Source organism: Eschrichtius robustus, chromosome 16 (assembly GCF_028021215.1).
Source record: "Eschrichtius robustus isolate mEscRob2 chromosome 16, mEscRob2.pri, whole genome shotgun sequence".
NCBI lineage: Eukaryota > Metazoa > Chordata > Mammalia > Artiodactyla > Eschrichtiidae > Eschrichtius > Eschrichtius robustus.
Genome location: NC_090839.1, coordinates 5,117,448 through 5,145,111, shown reverse-complemented (window position 1 = coordinate 5,145,111; position 27,664 = coordinate 5,117,448). Strand labels below are relative to the sequence as shown.

Below are 27,664 nucleotides of genomic sequence, written 5' to 3'. Positions count from 1 at the left end.
GGAGAGGGATATTATACTCAGACAACTGACAGTAGCTCCTTTCCTAGAGGAAGCCTGTCCCTCTCCACGCAGAGGTGAGGCCCACCTGGGTGATGGCAGACCACCGCTGCTTCACCACAAAAGTCCATCCCCAATACCTCGGGCCTAAAAGGATTTCAGGGTCCTACAAAAATGTTTGAGATCAACCCCTTTTAAAAAAATGGACACTAATATGTATAAAATAGGCAATTAATGAGAACGTGCTGTATAGCACAGGGAACTCTACTTCACTGTACAGTAGAAACTAACACAACATTGTAAAACAACTATACCCCAATTAAAAAAAAAAAATTTCTGTTGGCTCCAAAGCATGACCCCAAAAAACTTCAAACGTTGAATAAAATTTTCTGCAAAGTGTAAGATGATGGCAACCAATTGCAAATCAACTCTTCTGAGGCTATGGACATATTTTATTGAATAGGTGATACAGGCTTGTTTGAATATAATAGCTAGAATGTTAAGATTGTCTGAAAGGAAGAGCCCCCAGGACCTACAGGACTGTTTCAGTGACCCTGCCACAGACCGAGCAAAATGTCACCACGGAGAGTGTGGAACTCACCCAATTGCCGGCCAAGTGTTTAGTTGAATTGGGGGTGACAAAGACAGAGGGCTTCCCTCCAAAGTTTTGGTGACAAATGTCAGGCAGCTGGCTCTGCTAACAATAAAGACAGCTGAGCAAAGCTCCCGGAAAACACATGACTCTGAGTCACACCACTTGTTAAGTTAAAAGGGTGCCCAGGTCCCCCTGCCAACACACCTCATTAGCTAAATGAACTGACCCCGCTGGATGAGGTTATTTAATATCTGCCTATTGACTTTGGAGAACGTCTGCCGCAAACAAGGTCTCAGTTTTGACACTGTTGATGCTGAGCTGTATTTTTTTTTCCTGACTATTATGTGTCAAACAGATTGCTGAGCTGGGTCCAGCCACGTCCACTGAGTGTAAAGCCACGTCACCAACACGGCTCTTACTTGCCATGACAGCGGGAAATGCGGCCAATTAATGTAAAAGCGGAATCCAGTTCTTGGGAAGTAAGTCAGAAAGAAGGGCGGCTGGGATACAGTGCCATTTTCCAGCACCTTAAAAAACCGAACTTCAACGGTCGAGAGTCTGTTGCCACACAGACTGACTCCGGAAGCTGTGTCAGGATATAGGGCTTCAGAGAAACGTGTGTGGCCACGGGTGGAAGGGTGGACAACACTTCCCACCCGGCAACACTCATGGCCATTCCCGCCCTGTGGCTTCAGAGCCGGGGAAAGTTCCAGTGAGTCTTAGGTTGCTTCTACCCGTTTCCCCAGTGAAATGAGTTAGTTTGACGATGGTCGGCAGTCCCATCCATGTGCCTCAAATCTCCTACTCCTTTTGTTCCGTACGCTGATCTTAAAATAATTCAAGCCAACGCTTAAAAATCAGGACTTAGATCAACAAGCCAGGTTTCCAGCTCTGGGAAGCTCTGCAAAGATCTAGCTGCCTTTGGCTCACCTTTCTGCTGCAGCTGAGTCACGGTGCCCCCTTCGGACAAGGGTGCGCGTGTCAGTCCGCCCCAGTCCTCACCCCTCCCTCTCGGCTCCCACACCCAGCTCACTCACCCACAGAGAAGCTTTTGTGGGTGTCGAGCCTAGAGTTCAGCAGAGACACTGCCCCACAGTAGGGATGCTGGAGCTACCCGAGTTCTAGCAGGAAAGGAGAAAGCTAGCGGGAGGGGGGTGCTTGGACCTTTGGGGATGGGACAAAAGGATCTCAGATGCTCCCCAGGTCAGCCTGGCTTCTCCCCCAGCCCCGCCTCAGACTCAGGCAGCAGACCCCTCCAGGGAGGTTCAGGAAAACTTCTGGAACATTGCTAGCTTAGGGAGCATCTAGTGCCATGAATTTTACAAACTGAAATTCACAGGTCACACTGCCCACGACCTGGTGACGTTTGCCCGCGCTGGTTTTGTACCGTAACAGCAGAGCTACTCTCACCACGGCTATTACCCCTGTTATGCCGACGCATTAGATGGTGTCCAGACGGGAGAGAAGGTAATTGGTTCCCATCACCCCAAGCAGCGTTACTGGATACAATGAACAGATAGCTCAAAATTAAAGGCTGGCGTGGGAGCCCGTTAGGTCTGTGATGGATTTAGGAAATGAACACAAACTCACCCACTTCCATCAATACCCTCCTCAAGTCATTTGCAAATAGGACAGATGGTTTCGTATCTGATTCACAGGAACTGCCACGTTTCCCGGCCTTCCTCCTCACCCAAAGCCACTGGCCACCGTGGATCTGAACTCAGGAAAGTTACCCCAAGTCAGAGCTGACATGCAAACATTCCCAGGTGGAGCTACGTTTTGTTCTCCTTCTCGGATCCAAACCCGGCCTTGACTCTCTGAAAAGCCTTGTTCACGACAGGGTCCATCGGGTCCTTTGTCCCCAGCTTCACTGTCCAGTGGAAGAGGAACATCCGCCGCCTGCTCTGGCTGCAGTTCAGGCGGCAGGCGAGGGACATGGGCGTCTCCCCCTTGGCATCTCTGTCGTTGATGGAGGCCCCATATTTGAGCAGGAGGCTTATACAGTCCAGCCGGCTCATGGCTGCAGCCACGTGCAGGGGCGTCCTGCCCACGGGGGATCTGCCCTGACAGTTGGCACCTGGGAAATAAGAAAGTTGGCTGAGGGAGGGCCCCCTGCTGGCAGGAGCCAACCTTCTGGAGACCCGTTCAAGAAGAGAAGCATGGGAAGGGCCGAGGCTGGGAAAGGAATGCTTGGAAGAACGAATGACCGAGTGCACGGAGGTGGGCACTGCTGCATCTCCCCCCTCCCACCCAGCATCCAGCACTGCCTTCCCCCCCACCCCATGCTTCTCTTCCGGCAGCCAATGACCTTCCTACAATGGCTGTACCACTCTCCCGCTCAAATCCCATTGTTGGCATCTACCACCCTTGGGGTAACGTTCTAGGTCTTTACTGCTCTATCTCACCCACCCCCCCTTATCACTCCAGCATTACCCCCCGCCGTGATCTTCCTCCCCCCACCCCCCCACCCATGCTCCGCTTACACCAGCCTTCTGGCTTTATCCCGTCAATATACCTGCTCCCTTATCCTGCCCCAGAATCTTTGCACATGCCGTTCCCTTTGCTAACAACACTCTCATCCTGTTTTTTTTTTTTTTTTTCCTCCTGGGCTAACTCTATGTTTCTTGAGGTTTCATTCACTTCCTCGTGAAAACCTTCCTTAGCCTTCCTCCCCACAAATCCCCCTGCATTTGTTCAGCAGACATTCTGCGTCTCCAGAACACGCCATGCACGACTGACCATGGAATTAATTATTTGTAATAATTTGCTGACTTCCCTTCATAAACTCCACAAGGGCAGAAAACACACTTGTTTTGATCACTGCCGTTTTCATCCCCGGCACGTAGCACGATGCCTGGAGAAGACAGGCGCCTGGGAAATGACAGATGATGGGCAGCCTGACTCATGGACAGACTTCACTTCGACTGAATTCCTCACTGCCTCCTGCAGATGGAGGGGCTAATGACAGGTGTCCAATACGGACTTGTTGAATTGAACCAAATTCTGGGTAACGAATATCATGACACAGAAAACAAGGCAATTCAATTACGTGCAGCTGACATTTCGGTAGCCAGTGTTCATGAGCTATGGCTGGTCGGTGAGGTAGTTTTAAATAGGTTCCCAAAACACTTAGCCTCAGCCCCGGCGCCTCTTCACAGCCACTGTCTGAAAAGGACAGAAGACTTTGCAAAGCTGGCTGTAATTTTTTAACTGGTGCTTTCAAATACATCACAGTTCCATCAGAGTGAAAATGACTTTTTATGAGCTTAACGGACTGCTGGGTTGTGAAAAGCCCATATTTCATCTTACAACAGGAGAAGTGCAGAAAGCAGTGGAGGAAGGAGAGGAGGAGAGTCAGAAAAACCTCTACCCATCACAGACGTGTGGCCCCAGCATCCTGCCCAAGCATCTGAGATGCTTTCCCAGCTTGGTTGGTGGAAGAGGGGGAAACAACACAGAGAGCCTGGGCTCAAGGCCAAAGGCTGGGAAGGAAGGGTTTAACTTGGAGGCGAGTTGATATGGGAAACCCTCAGATGAGGCCCCCTCCTGAGCCCCAAACCATTGACCAAATACCACATTCTTCCTTTTTCCCAAGGAAGCCAGTGGCCTGGGATGTCTGCAACTGTGTCTACTGTTGGTGAATGATCTACACCTCAATCAGTGGGCCTCTTCTCCCAAAAATACTCTACATCCAGGGAAGATAAAATGTACTCCCACAGAACCTCATGCAAAGCCCTTTAACTCGGAGACAAGGCAGGCTAAGGCTTCTATGTCTATGGACAGAGAGAGAGTGAGAGTAATTGCCCTTTGGTGGAGGAGAGATGAAAAGAGGGTTTGGGGCAAATTCAAAGAGCTTGGAGGAAGGAGACTGGCTAGCCTGCCAACCACCAAGGCGGGGATGCCGGTTTGGGGCTAGACCCCTCGGACCACTGCAGAAACGGGACTTCGGGTGGGGAAGAAATAACAAACGGGATGGGAATATCCCCAGCGGAGTGTCTGGTCGGACGCAATAAACCAGGAAGCCCGGTGACTTGGTGTCCTGAAAGGTCCATCTTCCTGAGCCCCGGCCAAGAGAGGGGACACAGCCTCTGATAAGCATGTCCAAAGACCCCCTCAGACAGGGACTGAGAGGCCCGATGGGGACCTCGATTGGTGGTTGACAAACTTGGGTCCAGGAAACCATTACTGAAGGGACCAGAGGGCAAGCCACTGTGTCCCCCTTGCCCTCAAAAGAACCCCACTCTTGAACGTACTCGGCTGCTATCAGAATTACCGTGTTCTAGAAGGTACTGAACAGCCTCCGAGTGACCCCTGTGTGAGGCAACATAGAGCGCCATGAACGCTCTCTGAGAAATCCACCTCTTCCACTGCTTGTCATCAAAATGCTGTGAATTTGTTGTTCGGTAGAAAGAATCTTCGGCAACACCGAGGCAAGACAGCTGGGCGAGATAAACAGAGTTACGCACGTGAGTCTGGGTAATTTCAGAAGTGCAGATACACCTGGCTGGTGGGTGACGGGACGCTCTGGAGGGAAAGTTTGCTCGGATACCACATGCAGGCTGGTGACGGAATCAGACAGCAGAGAAGCTGGAAACGAGCCAGGGGAAGACATGTAACTCTCTCTACACGTCCAGGAAATACGAATTTACCATCAGGCAGCCTCGGGAGGCAGGAAATTCTTCCTGTCCATGTTTTGAAGAGAGAAAATAGCTTTTCTGGGTGTCCAGAGGAAGGGGGTTACGGCTCTGAAGGAAGACCCCAGCCGACATGGCACGGCCTCCCCAGAGGGGCACAGGCTTCTCTGGAGATGTGATGGATCCTGGCCTTCCGGTCTATTTTTGGGCCCATTGTCTCCGTTAACTTTTGGGACACTCTGAACTCTGCTCCCAGGTGAATAACAGCCCCGGGATATAATCATCACGTGGAGAATTAAGGCTCTGAGCACAGGAGGATGACTACGGGCTCCGACAGAGAGGAACTCGGTCACAGATGTGCAGCATCCGGTGTGGGGCGAAGCGGGATGTGAGGGGCCCCCAGCGGGGTGACAGCAATTCTGGCTCAAGAGAGGAGGGACTCACCCATCACCCATGTCCAGAGCAAGAGCCAGAAAGTCCAGGCACGGACACAGAGCCAGAGGGGAAGCAAGGGAAGGCAGGGGAAGAGGAGAAAAGCAGGAAGGAACCAGAGGGTTATGCAAACAGCTGGATGGGCCCCGCCCTTCCTTCTAAGGCTCAGGCTCCAGGGCAGCAGGGTCCTGGAGCGGTCCTGGCCCCGCCTCCCCCGAGCCCACTCCCCCTTCCCAGACCTAATCCCAACCCTCCTCCCACATCCAGCCTTCCCTGATGCCCATCCCAGCCAGAAGTAAACTCTCTCTCCTCCACAAGCTCATAGCTTCTCATCCGAATTTATTTTCCAGAAAGAACATGCACTTGCCCCCTTGTGTCTGAATGATTCATCTTCACTGTTGGGTAGACACCCTGATTGCCTCCTCTTGCCTTCCAACTCCCACCCCAGAGCCCAGCTGAGCACCCAGCTCAAGGCCTGGCCAAGAGTTAACGGCACCCACTGTGTTTCCAAGTCTCTCCCCCTTGGGTGAGGGCAGACCCCCCCCCCCGGAGGAGTTTTTGCAGCATTGAACACTCTGGGCCACACGTTTCCAAGTTATCTGGCATTCTCCACTGTTAACTTAGGTTTTCAACTTTACAAAATAGACACACGAATAGAAAATGTGCTGCCCTGGTTCCTTTTGGGGCGGGGTGAGTGGGTTACAAATCACAGCTACGTGGATACAGTGAAATCGCAAAAGCCAAACAGCAAATGGAAACACTCGATTTGATCATGATGACATGAGTCCTTGTTATCTTTTTTCTCTACTCTGAAACTTTTACCCAAATATTCATATTAAAGACTAAGCGAATCCCCCTCCCCCCCACACACACACACCCACAATTTACAGCTGGTTCATGAAGTATAATATCCATTTAAAGAAGCATGAAAACACCTTACTGGAATCCCCTTCCACGGCCGCCAAAACCAGTTCCGTCCATCCATCATAATGCCAGATACGTAATGAAATAATTCCACCAGGAACAACATCGTGGAACTTCAGCGTAGCTTTATCCATCAAAATTCCTGCAGGGAATGATTTTTTTCTTTAAAAAGAAAAATCGGGCATTAAAGATAAACTGTTACACTGGTTTAGTTAAGAGATTATCTGACCTTGGGTATCACAAGGATAATTTGAGAACCTTGAGCACTCTCATTTGATGACCCCGCATCCATCTGTTTGGGGTTATTGATGCTTTTTAGAAAATTAATTTGGCTTAGCTCAAAGAGAAGCCAAACCAAAAGAAAAAAGAAAAAAAGGCAACGATTTATAAAATTCTGTAATTGTAACTTGACCTATGGCAAAAAATTACATGAGTGAATAAAAGTCATTTCAGGAGGCAAACCCTAAGTAGAGCTACTTGAACTTGAAGTAACTGTGTATCACAGATGTGGCACAATGCGGTTATACAAGTTATAGATGTTAAACTAAAATACTAACTAATTCTGGTTAATGTTGTCATCAGTTAGCTTAAAGAGGTAATAATGACAAAAATTTGTTGGATCTTTCAAATTGTACTCTGTGGCAGCATTTCTCAACCTTGGAGCTCCTGACATTTGGGACCAGATGACCCTCTGCTGTGGGGTCTGTCCTGGGCATTGCAGGGCGTTTAGCAGCAACCCAGGCTTCTACCCACGAGATGGCAGTAGCCCACTCACCTAATTGTGACCACTGAAATGTCTCTAGATGTTGCCAAATGGCCCCTGGGGGACAAAACTGCCCCAGTGGAGACCCTATGGTATTATAAGCATCTCAGTGACTTGGGATGGAAGAGCTCCTTTCTCTGTTTGGGAGGTTCTCCCCGAACAGCCCCTTCCTCATACGAAAGAATGGGGGCCGGGGGGTGGATCCACTCACACTTCCTAAATTCAGACCCTTTGGGGAAGACCATCAGAATTAGTAGAAGAGGATTGTGGAACATTTTAAGAAAAATAGAGTTGTTTTCAGTTTACTTTTTTAAATACACACACTTCTTCCTACATGGCCACCTGTAACCTAGCTGAAGGATAACACGGTCATTTGTTTTCTCCAATAAGCAGTGCCAAGAATGGAACCTCTCAACTCTGCCCAGGTTGGATTATCATGTATTCCGAGTAGAATTCATGAGTTTTTTGGTTTCATGATTGAGTGATTACTGAGCGCCTGTACCCAGCACCCACATTCTTTAATCCTCACGACGAGCCAAGTTCGTCCTCTCCGTTTGCCGCAGGAGCGGACGGAGGCTCGCGTGGCCGGCGAACGGCAATACTGGGACCCCAGACCTGCCTTTCCTCGGGCACCATGTGAGGCTCACTCTAGATTCTGTTGGCACCTTTTGGTCCCCAGCAACTCCAGATGGTGGATGTAAACGCGGAATAGCGATTAGCAAATCTGTTAATTAGGGTCTTATTTGTGGTTCTAACACAGAGAATAATCAGTAATTAGTCTAAGTAAGACAACTCGAAGACTTCCTAACAACTTTGAAAAAAATGGAGCAAGGCTGTGTTTCCCTGAGAAAGACAAGAGCACAATGCACACATGCTAAACAGCTCTTAGAGAAATCAGAGCACATTCTCCTTTTACAGGCAGGCAGCAACTGCCTTCAGCTTACACAGATACTAATTATCACCAGCTAAATAAATTATTAGAGTTGACAACAGACGTGGAAAAGTGACCCGCCCCTCCAGGAAGATGTTCACCCCCCTTTAGACTTGTGTCTCTCAGGGTTTTCACACACATTATCTCATTTGATCCTCCCTGGCAACCTTTGAGGTGGGTAAAGAGGCATCAGGCTGGCTATTTATCAGCAGAAGCCCAAGTTTCTTCTACTGACGTGGTGTACCTTCTCTCCTTGTTTGCCGTCAGCAGTAAGGATGGCAACCAAGCTTGAGAGAGGTCAAGCTTCTAACAGTTGCTAAGTGCTTGCTGAGTGATAGGATTGTGACATCAGTGTAAAGCCACCCCATCCCTCTCATTCCCTCTTAGCTTTCTTGAATTTATTGCTCAGCATAGCTCATCGGCAAAAATAAATTAACGGAAGGGGTGTCAGACATCTGTAGTTCAGGACACGTAATTTTCGAATTACTTGTTTCAGAACTCTCACTAAGTTCTTCCATAGCTCACTTCACTTTTAACACATTAAGTACAGGAACATCTCTTTCCCGATAAAGCCTCGAAAATGCTCCAAAGCATCTTCCAAATACCCCTATAGCAAAGCAAATACATCATGAAAAATGCTTAACCGATTTCCAAGAGGGCAAAGGAAAGGATTTTGGTCTTCAATATACCTTCTGAGTCTCCCGAGTCACTTCTGCCTAAAGGGGGACACGGCACTGAGAATCCTAGAGCTAACGGGGCTCTGCTTTACAGATTAGGAAACTGAGCCCCGGAAGCGCAGGGCCTGGGAACACGATTCTCGTGCAGACAGGCTGCTTTCAGACCTGTCTCCATGGCTTCCCGGCCCCTGCAGTATAACGGCAGTCTCTCTGCAATATCGGCTGTTCACTTTCTCTGTGCAGCAGACCAGGGAGTTTTTTCTATCTTCGTTTTTTTGAAGTGTTTTCGCATTGATTTCAGCCGGGTGGGGAGATGTCAGAGCCTGGGGGCTTTGATCCTGCTCTCATGTCCTAAATCCTGTAGGGGTCGGATCGGGACAGCCAGGTCCCGAGGCTGAGGGAAGGAGACCGATGGAGGGAGAGATGGGGCTCTAGGGCCCTTGCCCACCACGGGGTGCCTCCCCCATGGGATTTGTCTGGACAGGGGGCCTTGGGGTCTTGATTCAGTCACAGTGAGCTTTGGGCGCTGGGTTTCGATTCCGGTTGGGCGAGCTTTGAGCTCTTGACATCACAAGGGCGCAGCTTGAGATCGAGGTTCTGATACGGACTGGATCAGTGCCAGTATACTTGGGTTCAAACGTGGATACGGTTTGTTTTGAGATTTGGGGTCCCAATGAAGGCAGAGTTTGCTCTGGATTGGGGTTCTGATGAAGGCAAGGTTTGCTTTCTGTCTGGGAGTCCTGCTATGGGAAGGGTCTGTTCTGGGATGCAGAGTCCTTCTGTGGGCAGGGCTTGTTTTGGGATTTGGGGATCTGATGTAGGCCTGGGTAGTGTGGCAACTGGGGGTGAGGAATCAGACAGGTCTGCCCCGGAATTCGGGGGTCTTGAGGGTGACAGGTTCAGCTCTGAGACTTGGAGTCCTAATATAGGTGGGGTTTGGTCTAGCATTGGGGGTTCTGGTGCGGATCAGGTTGACGAGGGATTTGGGTTTTCAAATACAAGCAGAGTTTGCTTTTGAGTTTGGGGGCCCTCATGTAGGCAAGGCTCGTTTTGAACTTTGGCTCCCTTACACAGACATGGCTGGCTTAAACCTTGGAGTGCCAGTGTGGACGTGGTTTCTGTGGAGGTTGGAGGTTCAGATATGGGTAGACTGGACTTGAGTTTGGGGTCCTAGTGTGGGCAGAGTTTGTCTCACGTCTTGGAGCCCTTCTGATGACACTTGGCTTCGGGTTCTGCTGTCGTCATGGTGAGCTTGGGAACTAGCTTTCAGACGTGGGCAGAGTTAACTTTGAATTCAGGGGTCCAGATGTGGGAGGAGTTCACTTTGGGCCCTGGCATCCTTACGTAGACAGAGATGGCTGATGGATTGGGGTTCAGATGCACAACTGGTTGAGCAGAGTGGGGCTCAGCATTGGGTGTACCTGCTCTGGGATCTAGGGTCATGATCTGGGTAGTAGGCTTCATGCCCTGGGATTTAGGTTTCTGTCGTGAGCCGGGGTCACCTGAGTATTGTATTTGAGGTTCAAACGTGCATATGGTTCGTGGAGAGATATGGGGTCCTCAGGAGGGCAGAGTTTGCTTAAGGCTTTAGTGTCCTTGAGTCTACACGGTTGCTGGGAGGATTGGGGGTTCGGATGGTCACATGGTTAGCCTGGGGATTGGGGGGTTCAGTCTTGGGCAGGTTTGTTCTTGGTTTGGGGGCCCTGAAGTGGGCAGAGCTTGTTCCAAGCTCTAGAGTCCTTGCGTGGACACAGCTGCCAAAGGATTCGGGGTTCTGAGGTAGTCATGGCAACCCTGGGGAGTTGGGGTTCAGTCTTGGGCAGGTTTGACCTGGACTTGGGGTCCTTGCACGGATGTGGCTGGCTGGAGGGCTGGGGGTTCTGGTGTCCCACAGCCCAGCACAGGGACTTGACGTTTAATTTCATCTGAGGTCCTGACACGAGCAGCTTTGCCCTAGGTTGTGAGGTCCCGCTGAGGACAGGCGTTTCAGGCTTGAGGTCTTGTGTGGCACTGCTGGCTTTGGGACTTGGGTCCCTGATGAAGATGTGGGAGTTTGAGGGTCTGGTGTTGGAGGGTGCTGCGGTGGCAGCGTCTGTTTCGGGATTCGGGGTCCTGACGTGGACAGGGCTGGGCTCAGGTTGGCAGGCCAAACCAGACAGCTGGCTTTGGGCCTGGAGTCCCAGCACAGGCACGATTCGCTTGCCGATTAGGGTCTTGCTGCGGACACGGTCTGCCTGGAGATTTGGGGTCTAACGTGAAGCTCGGCTTTTCTGGAGCTGGGAAGTCCCTATGTGTCCAGGGTTGGCTTTTCCACCCGTGGTTTCAGGGGGGTGGGGTGTGACATCTGGGGGTCCTCCTCTGGGCGGGCTTCCCTTCCCCCACTGCGGGTTCAGAGGGGCCTGGGCGCCCCGGGTCGAGGGAGTACACGGCGCCAGGAAAGGGGTCGGGCAGGGGCCACCTTGGTCCAGGTACTGGAGCCGCTGGAGGTTGAAGGGGATGCCGGCTATTAGGTCCAGCTCCTCTTTGAGCTCCCGCACCGTCATGTCGCTGCGGCAGCCTGTCACTCGGAACATCTCCCCGGAATCTTCCAGCAGCACCCGCAGGGCGAAGACGTCGGAGGCCAAGCCGAGTGCCAGGCTCACAGCCTGCGGGTCCCCGACGCGGCTCCGGCCTCGGGCGCGGGCGCGGGGCTGCGCGGGGAGGGGCCGCGGAACGCCCGAGCCCGCCCCACGCCCGGCCGGCCGGCCCGCAGCGGGGTCCGGGCGAAGGGCGCCCCCCGGCGGCCTCGCCGCCTCCGCCGCCGCCGCCGCCGCCCGGTCCCGGCCGCCCGGCATCGCCGTCCCCGCCGCGGAGGCCCCTCCGGGACGGCCGAGCCCCCAGGGCCCTCAGTGGGCCGACGGGCCCGCCGTTAACCAAGGCGGGGCTCCACGTGGACGCGGGTGACGCGTCTGCGATAAGGCGAGAGGGCCCGGGCGCTTCTAAAACACCGGGAGGATGTACTCAGATCCATCCAGAGGCCTCGCCGAGGCCGCGCGCCCCGCAGACCCAGCACGGCCGCACCCCCGACTCCTCCTCGCCGCTTCCGAGCTACTCTCGCCGTCAGTGCCTTGAACCTGGAAGACGAGGCGGCTCGTGGCCGTTGTTAGGCAACTGTGACCTCCTCTCCATGTCTGTTTAAAATACAATCATTGCACAATTCGGGGCCAACTACCTGTAGGAATTATGCGTGAATAACGCTCTCAATCTATCTTTGCATGCGTCGTCTACAGAGGGTGGTAAAGTGCAGACTTTAGCCATGCTTAAAAATCGTTATTTCTTAGCATGAAGGAAAAAACCAACATTGCAGAAATATGACCCCTTTCAAGCCCATCTGGGCCCAACTTGATAGTGAAAAAACCTGATACTTGGCCCCTCCGGAAGTGGGAGACAGACCCTCCTGAAAATTTGCAAAGCTACATCAAAATCCGTCCATGTTGAAAACGTTCTCGAATTCTTGAAGTGAGAAAGCTGCTAATGAAAACACTTAGCAAGGAGGAAATGTCCACGTGGGGAAAAGCTGAGATGGTCCTACTGTTGAGACGCCTCTCAAGGCAGCTGTACCTGCGAGAAACTATCTCGTGCTTTTCCATTAATTCACCGGAGGAGGCAGAGTGCTCAAGAAAACAGGAAGCTTGCCTTCAGTGGTCAAATCAGACACTCAACACTGCACCTAAGAACAATTAATACGTGAAGACCTAAACTGATGGAGAAGCTACAGGAGAGAACAGCAAGGGCAACCAGAACAAGCTTAGAAAAATCTCAGTTGTTACCAAAGAAGAATAAAATGCAAGCTTTCAACATACTTTTTGCAGAGAAGTTAGTCATAAAAATAGCTTTCCACTGGAAAGGCATTCATATTAAATTATAGAAGAATTTTAACACATAAACTGAACATTTTAAGGTTAGATTATTTACCAAAGAGTCTCAACAAATCTCTACCAGCACATCTGACTCAGCAGGCAAATCCTACACATCACACCACCAACTGACTTTTTTTTTTCCTTAACGGAAGATGAAGCTCTGCACAGAATACAAGATTCCAGCTGAGTAATTCTACTTGCTGCTAGATCAACAGACTTTAACAACACGATAATCTCAATTTCTAGGCGATAAAGAAAAATTAAAAATTGCTGGTTACTGAAGCAAAACAATACCTCCGTCTATTTACTTTAGGCAAGTACTAAATACAAGATAGATTGATTTTTTTTTTTTCTTTCTTTCTTAATATGTAGTCTCCAATGTATTAACTCACTCTTTGCTGAAGTTGTCAAAATGCTATCCTGGGTTGCAATGTGAAATTCTCATACACGTGCCTTATTTTCTTTGGCACGGTATAGATTCCTTCCTTTCTTTTTAAAGAGTCAGCCCAGTGGAATTTGGGGGAGGGGAAAACATCCTGTATACCAGGAAATTCAATATATAGCTCCAGAAATTTTATCTTTAAAAAAAAAAGAAAAGAAAGATAAGAAAAAAGTCCAAGGGAAGAATGGAAACAGCTAGCATGCCCTTTGCAGCTAGCTCTTGGACCCCGAATGGGCTGCTCTTTCCTTCCCTTATGCTTGCCTTTGAGAAGATAAAAATATAAACAAGAAAAATAACTTCAGCATACACGTGTGCAGAATTTAATCAACTGTCTATAGAGCCTTGAGTTATTAATTAATGCAAAACCTGTTTAAATTCTAATTCTCTTAGTCTACATTTTAAAAGCACGAAATCTAAGTTCTGTGTACTTAGATTTGAAGAGTATCATAATTTAACCTCCCAAATCACTGGTATTTGTGGCCAACTATATAGAGTGATCAGAACTATGATTTCCTATTTTTTGTTAAGATTCTAAAGCATCAGATATAAAGTCAATATCCATGCATCTCAGTGATCAATTTCCCCCCACCCCCAAGTTCTTAAACAAATGATAATATATCCATACAAGAATGAAAATCTTTCTGCTTTATGCCTTTATCCAAGGCCAGTACCTATCTCTATGGAAACAGTTCCCGCAAGAAGAGGAGGGGGTGAGTGCTTGAGGAAAAGTTCCGAGTACAGTTTACAACAAAAGTACGATATTAGAAAGATGGCCATAAATCAGTCGTTAGTAGATTTCGTTAACTACCACATTTTTCAAAAGTAAACACATTGGGCTATATTTGCAGCAACTCAAAGTGGAGCATAAATTTAAATGATGTATTTGTTCTGTTCACTGATAGGAGGCTAATCTTACATTAATATATTTTCTTCCTGTCAAGAGTTATTTACATATGTACAGTATTTCAGTTAAAAATAAAATATAATACCAGAAACTATATTTTATAGGAAAGCATGAGGGAAGCCAAATATACAAGTCTATCAAAGACTTAAAAGCTTCTAATAACGTACTTCATTTTTGGGGGGGAGGTGTTGGCTGGGGGTTTAATAATATAGTCTGTAATAGAGAAAACAAACCGCTCACAGGCAGTCTGATGCCATGGAGGTCCCCCCCCCCCCCGCCGCCCCCTCAGTGAGCCACCTGGTTCTACAGCCTTTTCACAGATTTCCTGATCAGGCAGGTAGGGGCACAGAAGCGCAGCACAGGCCAGGCCACCTGGGGCTCCTGCCTGACCCAGCAGAAGTTCCTGTGAGTGCAGATGGGAAAGGGGTCATTTGAGCACACAACATCAGAGTTTCAGAAATCTTTCCTCCCTGGGCAGGTACGATACAATCAGTTCCCCTTCAAGGAATGGTGAGCAGCATATGCCACACATGAAATGACCAGATTGTGAGTGATCACAGACTGGTTAATTCTGGTTTTCTAGCATGGTAGTGTCTATACTATTCCGCCGCTTTGGTTCTAGGGTGGCAAAAAAGGAAACATCTTGGTCCCAGTCAGACTGCAAAGCTAAGACAGTCTCTTCAACGACTTCAAGATGAGGGTTACCGGCATTTCTAAAATACACTAAAGAGAGAAAAACATGAAACTAAATCACATGTGCCGAGAACTGTGTTCAAAAACATACTCTGGTTTGGGTTTTTTTTTTTTAAACCACGTCTCAGGACAATAAACCATTTTTCATAGAGTAAGTCCTTTAAAATGATAAAATTGCTTGAATCAAAGAGTATTTCCTAAATTTTGAAGACAAACTTCTAAGAATAGGCATGCATATTTTTTCAACTATAACTAAAAATCTTTTAATATTATCTTTTCTTCCCTCCAGTACAAAAGAATTGGCAAGACAGAACACAGGAAGGGGGGAGCAGGTTGCTGGCCAGATGGGGTGGAGGATGGGAGGGAAGTGGCAACAGAGGGATATGCAGGGCGGGAGTTAAGCTGTTCTCCTGAATATGTGGTGTAGAAGTCAACTATCCAAGGGACACAGTCTTATATTAAGTCCTGTTCAGGTTTAAAATAACTGACTAGGTTGGGGTATAAACTTTTTCTGACTGACTACAAAATTAATACCATTAAAACCTAACCATAGTTAATGCTTAAATTGACTACCTTTCATAATCTGTCTCTGTCATAACTTGAAGTTTATAAAAGCTTCCCTCATTTCTAGAAGACTATGTAATATTTTGCATTTCAGCATGTTTATTAAATATAAAACTGAGCTATCTTAATTCTTAGTCATTTTATAAATAACAGAGTTTATGCATAAAAATTAACATACCAATTTATGTAATAGATCTGAAGTACGCTACCACACAATTTGCCACAATTCCCTAAAGAGGAGATTTAGCTGCTGCCTGATAAAGTTTAAAATCCATAAGCTCGGGCTTCCCTGGTGGCGCAGTGGTTGAGAATCTGCCTGCCGATGCAGGGGACACAGGTTCGTGCCCTGGTCTGGCAAGATCCCACATGCCGCAGAGCAGCTGGGCCCGTGAGCCACAACTACTGAGCCTGCGCGTCTGGAGCCTGTGCCCCGCAAGAAGAGAGGCCGCGATAGTGAGAGGCCCGCGCACCGCGATGTAGAGCGGCCCCCGCTTGCCACAACTAGAGAAAGCCCTCGCACAGAAATGAAGACCCAACACAGCCAAAAATAAATAAATAAATAAATAAATAATTTTTTAAAAAATCCGTAAGCTCAGAAAAATGGTCCACGTACCCTTTTCCAACAGTGTCTGTCTTAGAGCTTTGGCGAGCAAAACCCTTACATTTGGCACAGGATCTGATGCAAGGCTTAAAAGGCTGGGGAGTAAGTGTTCAACAAACTGGTCCACAGGGATACACTCCTCGCTCACCACTGCCTGTGATGAAGAGAAAGCCAGAGCCGAAAGACGGACCTTTTTCAATAGTGACCAGCACGGTTTTTCTAAAAACATACACTTCTGTAATTCCAAAGAAGTAATTTCAGGATCTTTTGGTCTGAGGAGTGTCTGTGTGTGTCTGAATTTTAAAATCTCAACCACCCAATTTGGTTAGAAACATAGTTATTAGCACTTTTATAATTCATTACCAAGCACTGGGGTATACAAGTGGTGCAATATTTGGTGGGGGAGGCAAAGGCTTTGGAGTCAGACAGGTCCAGGTTCAAAACCTAACCTGGTCACTTCTAGCTTCGTGGCCATGAGTAAGTGGCTTCACCTTTCCGGGCCTCGGTTTCCTCACCTGTACCATGGAGTAGCAATGGGGATGGCAGATCATTTTTGCAAAAGCTAGCGTAGTGCCCGCCAACAAGGGTTGGGAACCTTCACCCCTGTTACTCACCAGAGCTCAGGCTTTGAGGGCAGGGGCCACGCCTATCACATGACAGCAAAATCCCAGACCCCAATTCAGTGCCCGGCCCTCTGTGAACAAGTAGCATTTACTGCTGCTCTACTTACAAAGAGTCGTACGTGGATTCTCCCACTTCATTCTCATAGCCAGCCACGGAAATCAGACTGAGCCTAGTTTTACAGGTGAGTCCAATGTTGTGGTCATACCCAAAGGCTCAAGACCCACAGGCAGCAGCAAGGTGGAGATTCCAAGGCAGGAATGTGGATTCTAAATCCTGTAGCTCTTCCCACTACAGGGTAACAACAGCAGCTGACATGTACTAAGTGCCTTCCAGGTTCCTGGCACCGTGCTCGGTTACTCAGATGCGTCAGCTCACTAAAGCCTCAGGGCTGCACCAGGAAGCAGGCCCGTGCCACAGGAACTCCATTTCACAGAACACGGAAAGGCCGTGCAGAGAGGGTGCTTTGCCCAAGGCCACCCAGCAGGGAAGCAGTAGACTCAGGCTTCAAAGTAACAGGTTTTGACTCCAAAGTCAGCCCCCCTAACCTCCAAGTTACGACCTCTCCCTGCATTTAAATAGTAATCCATGTGCCCACTGGGAGGTTCTCCCGGCTGAGGACACTTTCCTTTTGTTTGTGTTATTGTAGGTTTTCTAAATCTTTAATGAAGGCACACCAAAAAACGGATTTTTCTTGAACAAAATTAGTTGGTGCCTTTTCCTTCTGTTTCATCGCGGACTGTCTAAATCTCAGAAAAAGAATTTAAAAATAAAAGCAAAAATATCTCATTTACCCTTTCTCTACAAAATAATGGGCAGCACTGACTTCTTCATAAAAGTCTGTGGTATCAGGCCTGTGGTTTGTGACTTTGGCACTTACCCTGCCCCCCACTGCCCTTCTGCAAGTAGATGGCCAAAGTACCCCTGTGATACCCCTGCAGGCCTACAGGGGGCCCTGGTGAGTTCTTCAGTAGGGAGGCCGGGTGGTTCCGGGGGAGGGAAAGGGGGCTGCGGGGCCGGGGGTCAGGTAGAGCCAGATCACAGCTTTACTGTATTACTGACAAAGCCGGGTGACAGGTACATGCAAGTTCATTCTACTGTTCCCTCTACCTTTGTATATGATAGACCGTGTGCATGCGGAAAAGTTAAAACTGTTAAAATAACACTTTAGCAGAAAGAAAATCATGGCTTTACGCTTCCTGGGTGATCTTGAGCAAGTTACCTAACCTCTCTGGGCTTCAACTCCTTCAGCTAAAAAAAGACTGGTCTAAAAGTACATGGGCGCACCGAGCTCAACACCTGGCAGACCTTACTATTAGGAACAGATGTAGGATGAGATGCCCGGCACACAGAGGCGATCAAGAACGTCAGCCATCCTCCCCAGCCAAACATAAATCACGCCCTCATTTCCGAGATGCTAAGTAGAGAGGGTGACCTGAGGAGTTGGCCTTCACCTGAAAGAGATGAAATGGTCTCCGAGCTGCCCTGCTGCTGTGCTCCTCATGCCACCTTCCTCCTTCCCTACTGCGGTGGGTGCAGTGATGAGCCGCCCTGGACCGGACATGACGGGAGCAAGGTCTGGGCCGGGCCCCCAGCTCCCTGGATGGAAAGTGCCGGAGAGCAGAAGGTCGCTCCTGTTCCGTCTCCGGCGTCTAGAGCAGGCCTGGCACACAGTAGGTGCTCAGTCACCATCCACGGGATGACTGCACAGAAGGGCTGGGTAACCCTGCGCAAGTCCCTTTGCCAAACTGGGTGGTCACAATCTCCTGTGAGATAAGGGGGTTCGGTCCGCTGCTCCCCAACTTGCTCCCCAAGTTCCTGGCTAGTCCTCCGGGGCTGAGATCCTTTGCCTGGTGCTGTGTGTTGATATCACACGGCAAACATACGTGCAGGGTAGATGCTCCCCCCAGGCCCTGCTAACCTGACAAATGAAAGCAAACGCTTGCCTTCCGACCCACTTAGAACAGTGCCGGAACCTTAGGATGAGTTCATTGATGAAATTTAACCCCACCGCACTTTCACTGTTGGAATAGAACTTCTGCAGAATTGCTACAACCTGTGAAAAATATTAGAAGAGCGAATTTAGAATGCTGTCATCTACTTGAATTATGAATACTACTCTACATGGAAACTAGACATTTAGATGCACCCTTCCACCTTTAAAACGAATTTATAAGCACGGGAGAAAGTCATTTTTGTCACAGTGATCATTAGAACACAGAGGAAAAAAGATGTTTAAATATATGGTGATACACACACACACACACACACACACACACACACACACACACACTCAGACCCATAAAACCCTTCATAAAAATGAAACGTAAGAAGGGACTGGTGTTAGAAAAATACATTATTAATCTTAAGATTCCAAATTTTAGAAAATGTCCCCTTGCATAACAACTAAATCATTACCTTTCAGAACATGTCATTTTTATAAAATTTTAGCACCATCAGAGTACCTTAGTAAATATTTTCAAATGAGATTTTTTTTTCCTCAGTATTCAGCTGGTATAAGCCCACATAAAACAGGATCGGCTTTTCTTTGCTGGAGTTTTTGCTCACTAACTACTTTTCTACAAAACAGTGCTGGAGAGTCAACCCAATCTGTGTTGAAAAGAAACGCTAAGCCATTGTTTAAAGAGTTTCATACATAAGGTGATTTATCCACAATTTTCATCTCTCAAGCATACTGCTTAACAAAAGAGCTATCTTACATATTGATAAAACTATAATACAGTTCCTAATTTCAAAACTTAAAAGTTGCTTTCATGGGTAAATGGACAAATTAAGCCCAGAAAAAAACAAAGAGGTTAAAATGGAAGAAACATAAATATTCCTTTTTCTAAAAATCATAAACAGAAAAGGTCCTGATTCCTTACTAGCTTGAAGGAGATCCACCGAACTTCAGAAACTTTATCTGCACACAACTTTAAGGCAATATGCACTAAATAATCATAAACATCATTAGGATTATAGAGTTCCAAAATCAGTATCAGCTGTCTGAAATTTAAAAAAAAAAAGAAAGAAAGAAATTGTTTTGGGGTGAAAAACACATTATCAACCTCTCTTTATTCTCATTTCATTTTATAGATAAAAATAGCCAGGCTGGGAGACCAACGGAAGCAGAAAGCTGAGTGAAAATGGCCACGCAAAGAAAATTGGGGGGAAAAAAATCTTAATTCTTCATCTCTCTCTCACACACAAATCAAACAGAAAGGAAATAAATTAAACTTTGTAAAACAGAGGCTGAGAAATTTATGAATAGGGATTTAATATTTCAACTTTAGGTTATCAGTTCGAAAGCACATAAAACTTTAAAAATCAGATAACATAAAAATAGCCAGGACGCTGAAGTTCCCAAAGATCAACAGATCAAGGGAAAACAAATGAGATCTCCCTGTCTCCACAGTGTTCCTGAAGCTGCAAATTAAACGTTCTGCTTTTGCTGGCCGGCTCACGCACTGTTCACGAGCCTTTTTCAATCCAACAAGGTCCACCTGGAGAGAACGGGAGCACGAGCTCTTTACTCCCAGGGAAAAATTCATAAGATGGCTGGTGGGAAAAACCTACCACCAAAGCTTTCACTGTTTTCTAAACGGGGAAGGGGAGAAGGGTATGAAAATAAATGGCATTATTTCCACACTGGCAAAGAAAGGAAATGAAAGAGAGATTGGAAGGAAGCTAGAATCAAAAGCCAGGAGTGCCGGTGAATACTCTCATATCAAAAAGCACTGTTTTCAGAAAAATGATACCAATATCGTGGGCATGGAAGCACAGAATTCATATCAGTGGCTTTGGCTTCAATAACCACCGCAGAGATGTTAGATAGCCCGCGCTCGGAGATAACGCCGTCGGGCGAAGCGAGCTGAGCCGAGCCGAGCCGAGCCGAGCCGAGCCGAGCCGAGCCGAGACGGCCCGGCCCGGCCCGGCTCGGCCCCGGGAAGCAGGTCACAGCAGCCGGCACCGGCTCCGGCTCTGGCTCCACACCGTCCCCGTCGCTGGTCCCGGTCCCGGGAAGCCGGTCAGCCGGTCCCCAGCCCCGACTCCATCCCCTGTCTCCGGCCCCAACCCCATCCCGGGGTCCCCAGTCCCCGGTTCCATGCCCATCCCCGGCCCCGACCCCGACCCCATCCCCATCCCCGGCCCCGACCCCATCCCCATCCACAGGAAGCAGGTCAGCCCGGGCCGAGACGGACCTCGCCGAGTTCCCACACTCAGCCGCTAGAGGGCGCTATGCTTTCATGGAAAAAACGTGGGCCTGTTTTTCCTCGGATCTCTGAGAATATACGCCGGGAACATGGCATAATGACTGAAACCTCAATCTCTCAAATTAAGCATAATGATTAAGGATCACAGCAAAGAGGAAATCTTTTAGTTTGCCCCTGGCATCGGCCAAATCATAACCTGAATAGCCGCAAAAGCCTGATGGATTTCTACAGGGAAGACAATTATTTGAGAGATTGCCAGTTGAGGGCAAGAAAAATGAAAACTAGAGATACTGAAATAAATCTCGACAAGGTGAAAACTAAAACCCAAAGAACAACACCACAAACAAATCCACTCAATACTGCGGAAAGCACATTATACACCTCGGGATGGAGAATTATTTAAAGTGACACTTTCACTCTTTTTTAGAATCACTAAAACCTTGAACATTCCTCCTGCTGGCACAAAATGGGGAATTAAATAACTCCTTCACACACAAAATGATGTACAGATCTGAGCCACCTTGGGGGACGTTTTTATTAAATAATCGCTTCATCTGGGTTAGACCTTTTCATATCTCTCACTGTAACATAATTTTCCTTAGTGGCTGAAGTGTATAAACTGCGCTGTGCCCTTACACAGAGGGCTACGCTCAGAATGTTCAAGAAAGCTTTGGCAAAAACTGCTCCGATTAATAGGAAAATATTGAAGAGCGGGTGATTCATCTTTCATTGGGTCCGAATAAATTGGCTTACAGAACAGCACGACGCTCTAATTCCAAAGTGACTCTCGCCCCGCCTGCCTCTGAAAATGAATGTCTCCCCAGAGACTGTGGTATTTGTAACTTAGAGCTTTGGAATTCAGTTTATCCCTTAATAAAAACATAATCTCTTTATCCAAAAGAACACTCCTACTGCTACTTTAGAAATCAATTATAAGGTAGGGAAATGAAGAATTATTCCGTCTAACTTGCCTTCTCATAACCCCAACCAGGCTTTACTTACTCTGCCAATCCGTATCGAAACCTCCAATTCCTGCTGTTATCGGTCACTACAAATTCTTGAAGCTGATAAAGATATTCTCTCCTCTTGTCTTCACGAAGCAACTATTTTTTAAAAATGTATATGTAAGTAAAAATACATAATCCTTCAAAATGTCCCCAAATAGACTGCTTTATTATACTTCAGATTATACATTTGTCACCGGCCAGAACCGCGCATTTCCCTGACGCCTTGTACTCCATTACCCAGTGTGGCTGTGAATTAGCTTTGCTGTTAACAGACGTCCAACGCATCCCTGACTGCTTCCAACCTTTCTCCCCTGGTTCGTGTATGTGCTTGTGTGTTTCTACACGCCCCCTACTCATCCTTCTTTCACAATTTCCTGCCTGAAAAAAAACCAAGCATGTGTGTGCTCGGAAGATAATGCCCCGGCTGCTTCCCAGGGAGGCGGCACCGCTCGTGTGCTCCTGCACCAGACAGGAAAATCTCCAGCGGTGCGGCACGCGCCAGACTCCGTCAAGGGCAGCTCCTGGTCATGTGGACGCGAGTGATTAGTTTCTCTAGGTCATTTTTAAACTCTTAATTTTACGCTCATCATTCCTCTGGGGCGGGGGGGGGGGGGGGGGCTGGTGGGGAAGGCAAGAAGGGAAGCAGCAACATCTTGCAAGAAAGAGCCCTTCATGCAGAACTGAGATTGGATTTCAGCTGGGCTCTTCCCCTTAGGTGACCCCGGGCAAGTCACACGCCACCCGGGAGCCCGGTTCCTTCTTTCTCAGAGTGTGCTGGGCCATCTGTCTACCATCCTCCATGCAATCAGAACTCTAAGGGGCAGGAAGATTAGGAGGAAAGATAAAAATATTTACCCATCACTGAAAGAATGCCCACTTTAAGATTTTGGATGATATGCTTCAACTAAAGAAACCCAGACAGCTGTTTCTGGGTTTTTTTCCACTGATACTTTACATATCCAGGGTTTGAAAAAATTGTATTGGGACTTCCCTGGTGGTCCAGTGGTTAAGAACCCACCTTCAAGCGCAGGGGATTCGATTCCTGGTCGGGGAACTAAGATCTCACACGCGCAGGGCAACTAAGCCCACACGCCGCAACTACTGAGCCCGTGCACTCTGGAGCCCACGTGCCACAACTAGAGAAGCCCGGGCACTGCAACAAAGAGCCCGCACGCCGCAAAGAAAGATCCCGTGTGCCGCAACTAAGACCCGACGCAGCCAAATAAATCTATAAAAATTGTATTGAAGAGGGGAGATGTTTTTGTTTTAATCCTTCTTCCTACCTTTAGAAAGTCATACAGGTGTTTCAGAACTCCTATTCGTACTTCATCCAGGTCCTTTAAAAATCCATTGAAGATGGGCAGCAGGTCGGCAGCCGTTAACTGATCCCCAAGGATCACAGCCAGCTCGTGGATGGAGAAGGCTAGGGTCCGAAGGACCTTCCACTGGGGGTGCGCAGAGACATACGGACCACAAAGGGCAAGCATAATTCAGTGTTATCAAGAGCGTAAGTGGCATTTGTGGAGCCAAACTGATACTGCCAGGGGTTGACCACTTAAAGCTTCATTTCATCAGAGACCAGTAAACAAGCCAATGGCGGCCACATAAAATACAGCTCAGCGAGCAGCCTTGCCGCAGCTTCCCTTTCTGCCTAGTTAGATGACCCATCCTATTCTGTGCCTGCCCCTGAAAAGGCTCCTTTTACCTGCACGTCGGAAGCCAGCGTCTCGTACGTATCTTTCAGGCAGTGCCAATTCTGCCTGCCCAGGGTCAGCGCCACCCCCGGGAGGCTGTAGGCACAGCGTTTGGCTATGTCGGTATTGACAGTCTGGGCTCGAGCTGGGTCGGTCATGGACACGTACTGATCTAGCAGGGGCTGAGGTATTATATCCTGGGAAACAGGAGAGAAAGGGAACCGTCATGCTTGCAGTAGAGAAGGAGAACACTCACGAAAGACGAGGACATTGGAACTTGGAGGTGAAAACAGCAAAGCGGGAGTATAAGAGGAACAAGAGGCCTTCCCAAAGCTCGGGGCTCTGGATCGCACGATCTTCTTGTTCGGCATGTAGTGAGTTTTCAGCTTGGTCTAAAGTTAATGAGCAGTGGCCCCGCTCATCTTTTCTAAACTGGTCCAACACTGGATATCACAGAGCACAGTCTAAAATATCAGCGTTTGGCTGGTCTGGTACACGCGGCTCTGGAGGATGCAGATTAGGTCCTCTCTTCTTAGTAACTGCCCCCAGCACCTGTGGCCGGAGCCCCTACACTCTGCTCACTGCTACCTTTTTCCAACTGATGGGATACTGCCTTCATAAGACATCACCCACTTACCTTTTTGCTCTGCAAGGACAAGGGGATACAATAACGAAAAACCTTTACGAGAACTTCCATAGCACTAGAAGCTAATCCGCAAGACAGAACAAAACCAAACACAGTTCAACAAAGGAAGCTGTCGAAAACCTTTCAGACAAAAAAGGAGCTAAATGGCTTGGATAAACAGACACTAAATATTAATGTATACATGCCAAATTCTTTTCTCATATTAGATTTGCTTTATTAAAATACCTTTGAGATTGTTCAGAAGACTTTAAACAACACTTGAGAATTTACTTTTTTTAAGTTGGAGAGGAAGTATCAGCACACAGATTATGTCATTAATATCGAGGGAAGAAAAACATTCGGTTCCAGCAGCCGTTCGTAAATTTAACTTCCAGAAAATGTAGTTTTGAGTTGCTTTTCTTTTCAAGGAACTAACCTGTAATTTAGATTTATCCTCTTCAAGTGGGCTGCAGCCATGCCTCTTGGTCAGTCTCCAAGCGGTCACTGGTTCCACTGCCAGGTTCGCCTGGACCCTGCAGAGTTGATCGGGCACATTACCAATGTAGCCCAAAGAAGGAAGCTGTCCTACCACTCCCCCTTCAAAGAATCCTCTTTCAAGGCCAAAAATGACTTCTGCAGACCAAGACCAGAGCTCCTCTGAAGTCAATGGTATCCCTCCAGATGTGAAAAAATACATTTGCACAGTTGTACATGATACCGTACAGGTCAGTCATTTCAAGTGCATTTTAATTTCAAGACTGCTTGAGGCCCTTACAAAAGACAGGCTCTTGCTAGTGAGTACCAACAACTCGAGTCTGTATTTACCCTTCTTTAGGCCCCAGGGTCCCCGGTGTGGTTAGCTGATGCCCTTAGGTAACGGTCGCATGTTTAAAGCAGAGGCCACTCCAGAAGGCAGGGCGAGGTCTGCAAGAAATGGTGAAGAGCGCCTCCAGCATTTCTCAGGGATGAGAGAGTACAGCGCTCTGGACTCCAGACAGAGGATGGAGAGGCGGCGGGTTGGGGGGACCCATTTAATCTGAGTGAAAAGATGTGGCTGATGAACGGGTATTTACTTAGAAAACTGTTCTCAGTTTTCACATGTACAAATACCGCTAATGTTTGCTGATGAACCTTTACATTAGGTTAACAATTAAAATGAGCAGGGCCATCCAGCGGTGACATATTGGTCTCTGGTCGTTGATTAACATTAACTGAGATGGACCTGACCTTCTCCTTCAACCATAACATGGATTTTCCTACTTGCACTTGAAATGTCATACTGTCTACCAGCTTAATGGATTCTGACAAATCAGCTCAATATATGATCCGGGAAAGTCGATTAATACACCAATAGACGCTTCATTTGCTCTGAGGCACACTACCAGAACCTTCAATGCCCAAGGTTTTCACTGAAATGTACTGCTTATTTTAACAGAGGACATGATAAAACAGAAATATTTTGGTATGATGACCTAAGACCCCAATTTTTCCAAGTTCATAAATTCATACAGCTTAATAAATAATAAATCGTTATTCTTCTCCTAGGAATTAATTTTATTCCAGAGTCTTTAGTGCCATAGTTACATACAGCACTTATTCCAGGAGCCAAGTTAAGGTTTAAGTAAACCACCCCAAGTCAAGGCAACCCCAGAAGGAACTGGGAGGTCATTTCCCCAGAAAACCACCTGGCAGCCAAAAGAGACAAGTGGGAAAAAACAGGCCCCACCTTCCCCTGGGCATCTCGGGACCCAGTTGGTGCACGAAGATGGCGGAGTGGGGGCTGGGCCAAGGTCAACGCAAGGGCCGAGGGTGACCAGCCTCCCAGCCTCACCTCCTCTTCTGTCCTCATTGCTTAAGCTCTGAGTTTTTTTGTCTCTTTTTCCTTCTTTTGCAACTAGAAGCATCCTGACTGATCCCTTAGGAACCTAAGAGTCAAATTCAAGAGCCCTGACATCCCTCGCCATAAACCAAAAGCCCAACTGTACAGGCCCTTTTAAGATCCTTCACTCAAGACAGCCAACTTGGAGGAACCTGTTCTCCCTTCTCCTTTTTCGCTTCTGTATGTGACAAAGAAAGCCCGAACACCATCACGTCTCCCACCAAGGTAAACGTGACCACGCTTTTCCACTTAACACAGGTGATTTTTATACTCCAGGTAACAAAGGTAACAACGTGAGCTTTCTTGCCTATTTTTTGAAGCAAATCAGCAAAACAGGATATCATCTCATTCCCTACTAATCAAAGGCAACCTTAATAACCCTTGAACATTTTATATTCAGGCTTTTATAATTTGTCTTTTGTTTAGCTTCACTGGAGCAGACCAAGGGGGTAAAAGGAGGCGATAAGTTAGTTTAATCACGGACATCAAAATATAAACTGTGTGAATGGAGAAACAATTGGTATTCTGACCCTGGAGACCACAAGTTTGAAGAGATTCTCCATCGTGGCACATGAAAATGAGAGGGTGCCCACACATCATGACTTTATGATCATAGACCCCCTTGCTACTTTTAATTAGCTAGTCTCACCACTACCTGTGAAGGACCCCAGCTCAAAGGGGTCCACGTGCGAGTTTAGCAGGAATTAGGAAGGCATCAGAGCCTCCTACCACGAGCGAGCTGGAAAGCTAGAGAAACTCAAGGTGAGAAATAAGTGCCAGGCTTCCTCCTCGCCCCAAACACGGAGTCCCAGCCTCACGGGGGCTGGTTCCAGACTAGAGGAGAAAACGTAGTGAGCTACTTGGCTTCTCAAAATCTCCCCTCCAAGAAACGGCATCCAGCACCACTCCTGAGCAAGCATGGGTTAAAGGAGGCCCACAGGACGGGCTGGAGGTGACGCGCAATCTCAAAGGTCACCGTCAACTTTACATTCTAGGAGTTGCATGAATTCACCTCCCCTTGCTACTGAAAGATGTAAGCGTCCGTTTAGCAGTGAAACAGAGCATTTAGACGGTTAATCCCCCCCGCAAAGAACCAGGTTGTCTTTGGAGAACAGGGGAGGTGCTTTTGGTCTCCCCACGTTTGTTTTGTGGAGGAGAGTCGGGGTTATCAATCACCTGATTGATTCGTTGTCTAGTTATCCAAAACATGGCCTTAAGAATAAAATTAATTGTGCCATTTATCATTTCTGCCAGGATATATTAATAAAAGAAAATGCAGCTTTGTGATTTCCGTCACATCCTCGGTGGCTGAGGGCGACGGCAAAGACTCACTGTGCTTTGTAACGTCCTGGCCGCAGCGAGCTCGTTCCGCGCTGGTGAAGCCGACGGGGCCGGCTGACCACCAGGGGCTGGGCTGGGACCTGAAATGGACACCTCCTTGAGCCCTTCGGTCGGCGGGCGCTCGGGCTCATCCACAGAGTCTAGCTGTGCGGCTCTCAGTGCAGCTCACAATACCTGAACTTGAGCTGCAGGAAGAGAAGTTCCAAGAACTTTAATAACTTTATTTG

At 47.9% G+C, this 27,664-nt stretch overlaps 1 protein-coding gene across 1 annotated transcript in view; it reads right to left on the bottom strand.

The window, feature by feature from the left end:
- Positions 1-4,945: 4,945 nt before the first annotated feature.
- The window catches only part of LOC137778775 (serine/threonine-protein phosphatase 4 regulatory subunit 1-like), a 78,280-nt gene continuing 55,561 nt past the window's right edge, over positions 4,946-27,664 (bottom strand). Inside the window, exons 13-19 of the mRNA XM_068566071.1 lie at positions 27,429-27,577; positions 24,654-24,750; positions 23,604-23,789; positions 23,182-23,343; positions 21,894-21,994; positions 6,599-6,724; positions 4,946-5,031 (exon numbers count right to left, since the gene is read on the bottom strand). Coding sequence (XP_068422172.1) covers positions 6,709-6,724; positions 21,894-21,994; positions 23,182-23,343; positions 23,604-23,789; positions 24,654-24,750; positions 27,429-27,577 — 711 coding nt within the window. The 3' untranslated portion in view covers positions 4,946-5,031; positions 6,599-6,708. The remainder of the gene's footprint in view (positions 5,032-6,598; positions 6,725-21,893; positions 21,995-23,181; positions 23,344-23,603; positions 23,790-24,653; positions 24,751-27,428; positions 27,578-27,664) is intronic.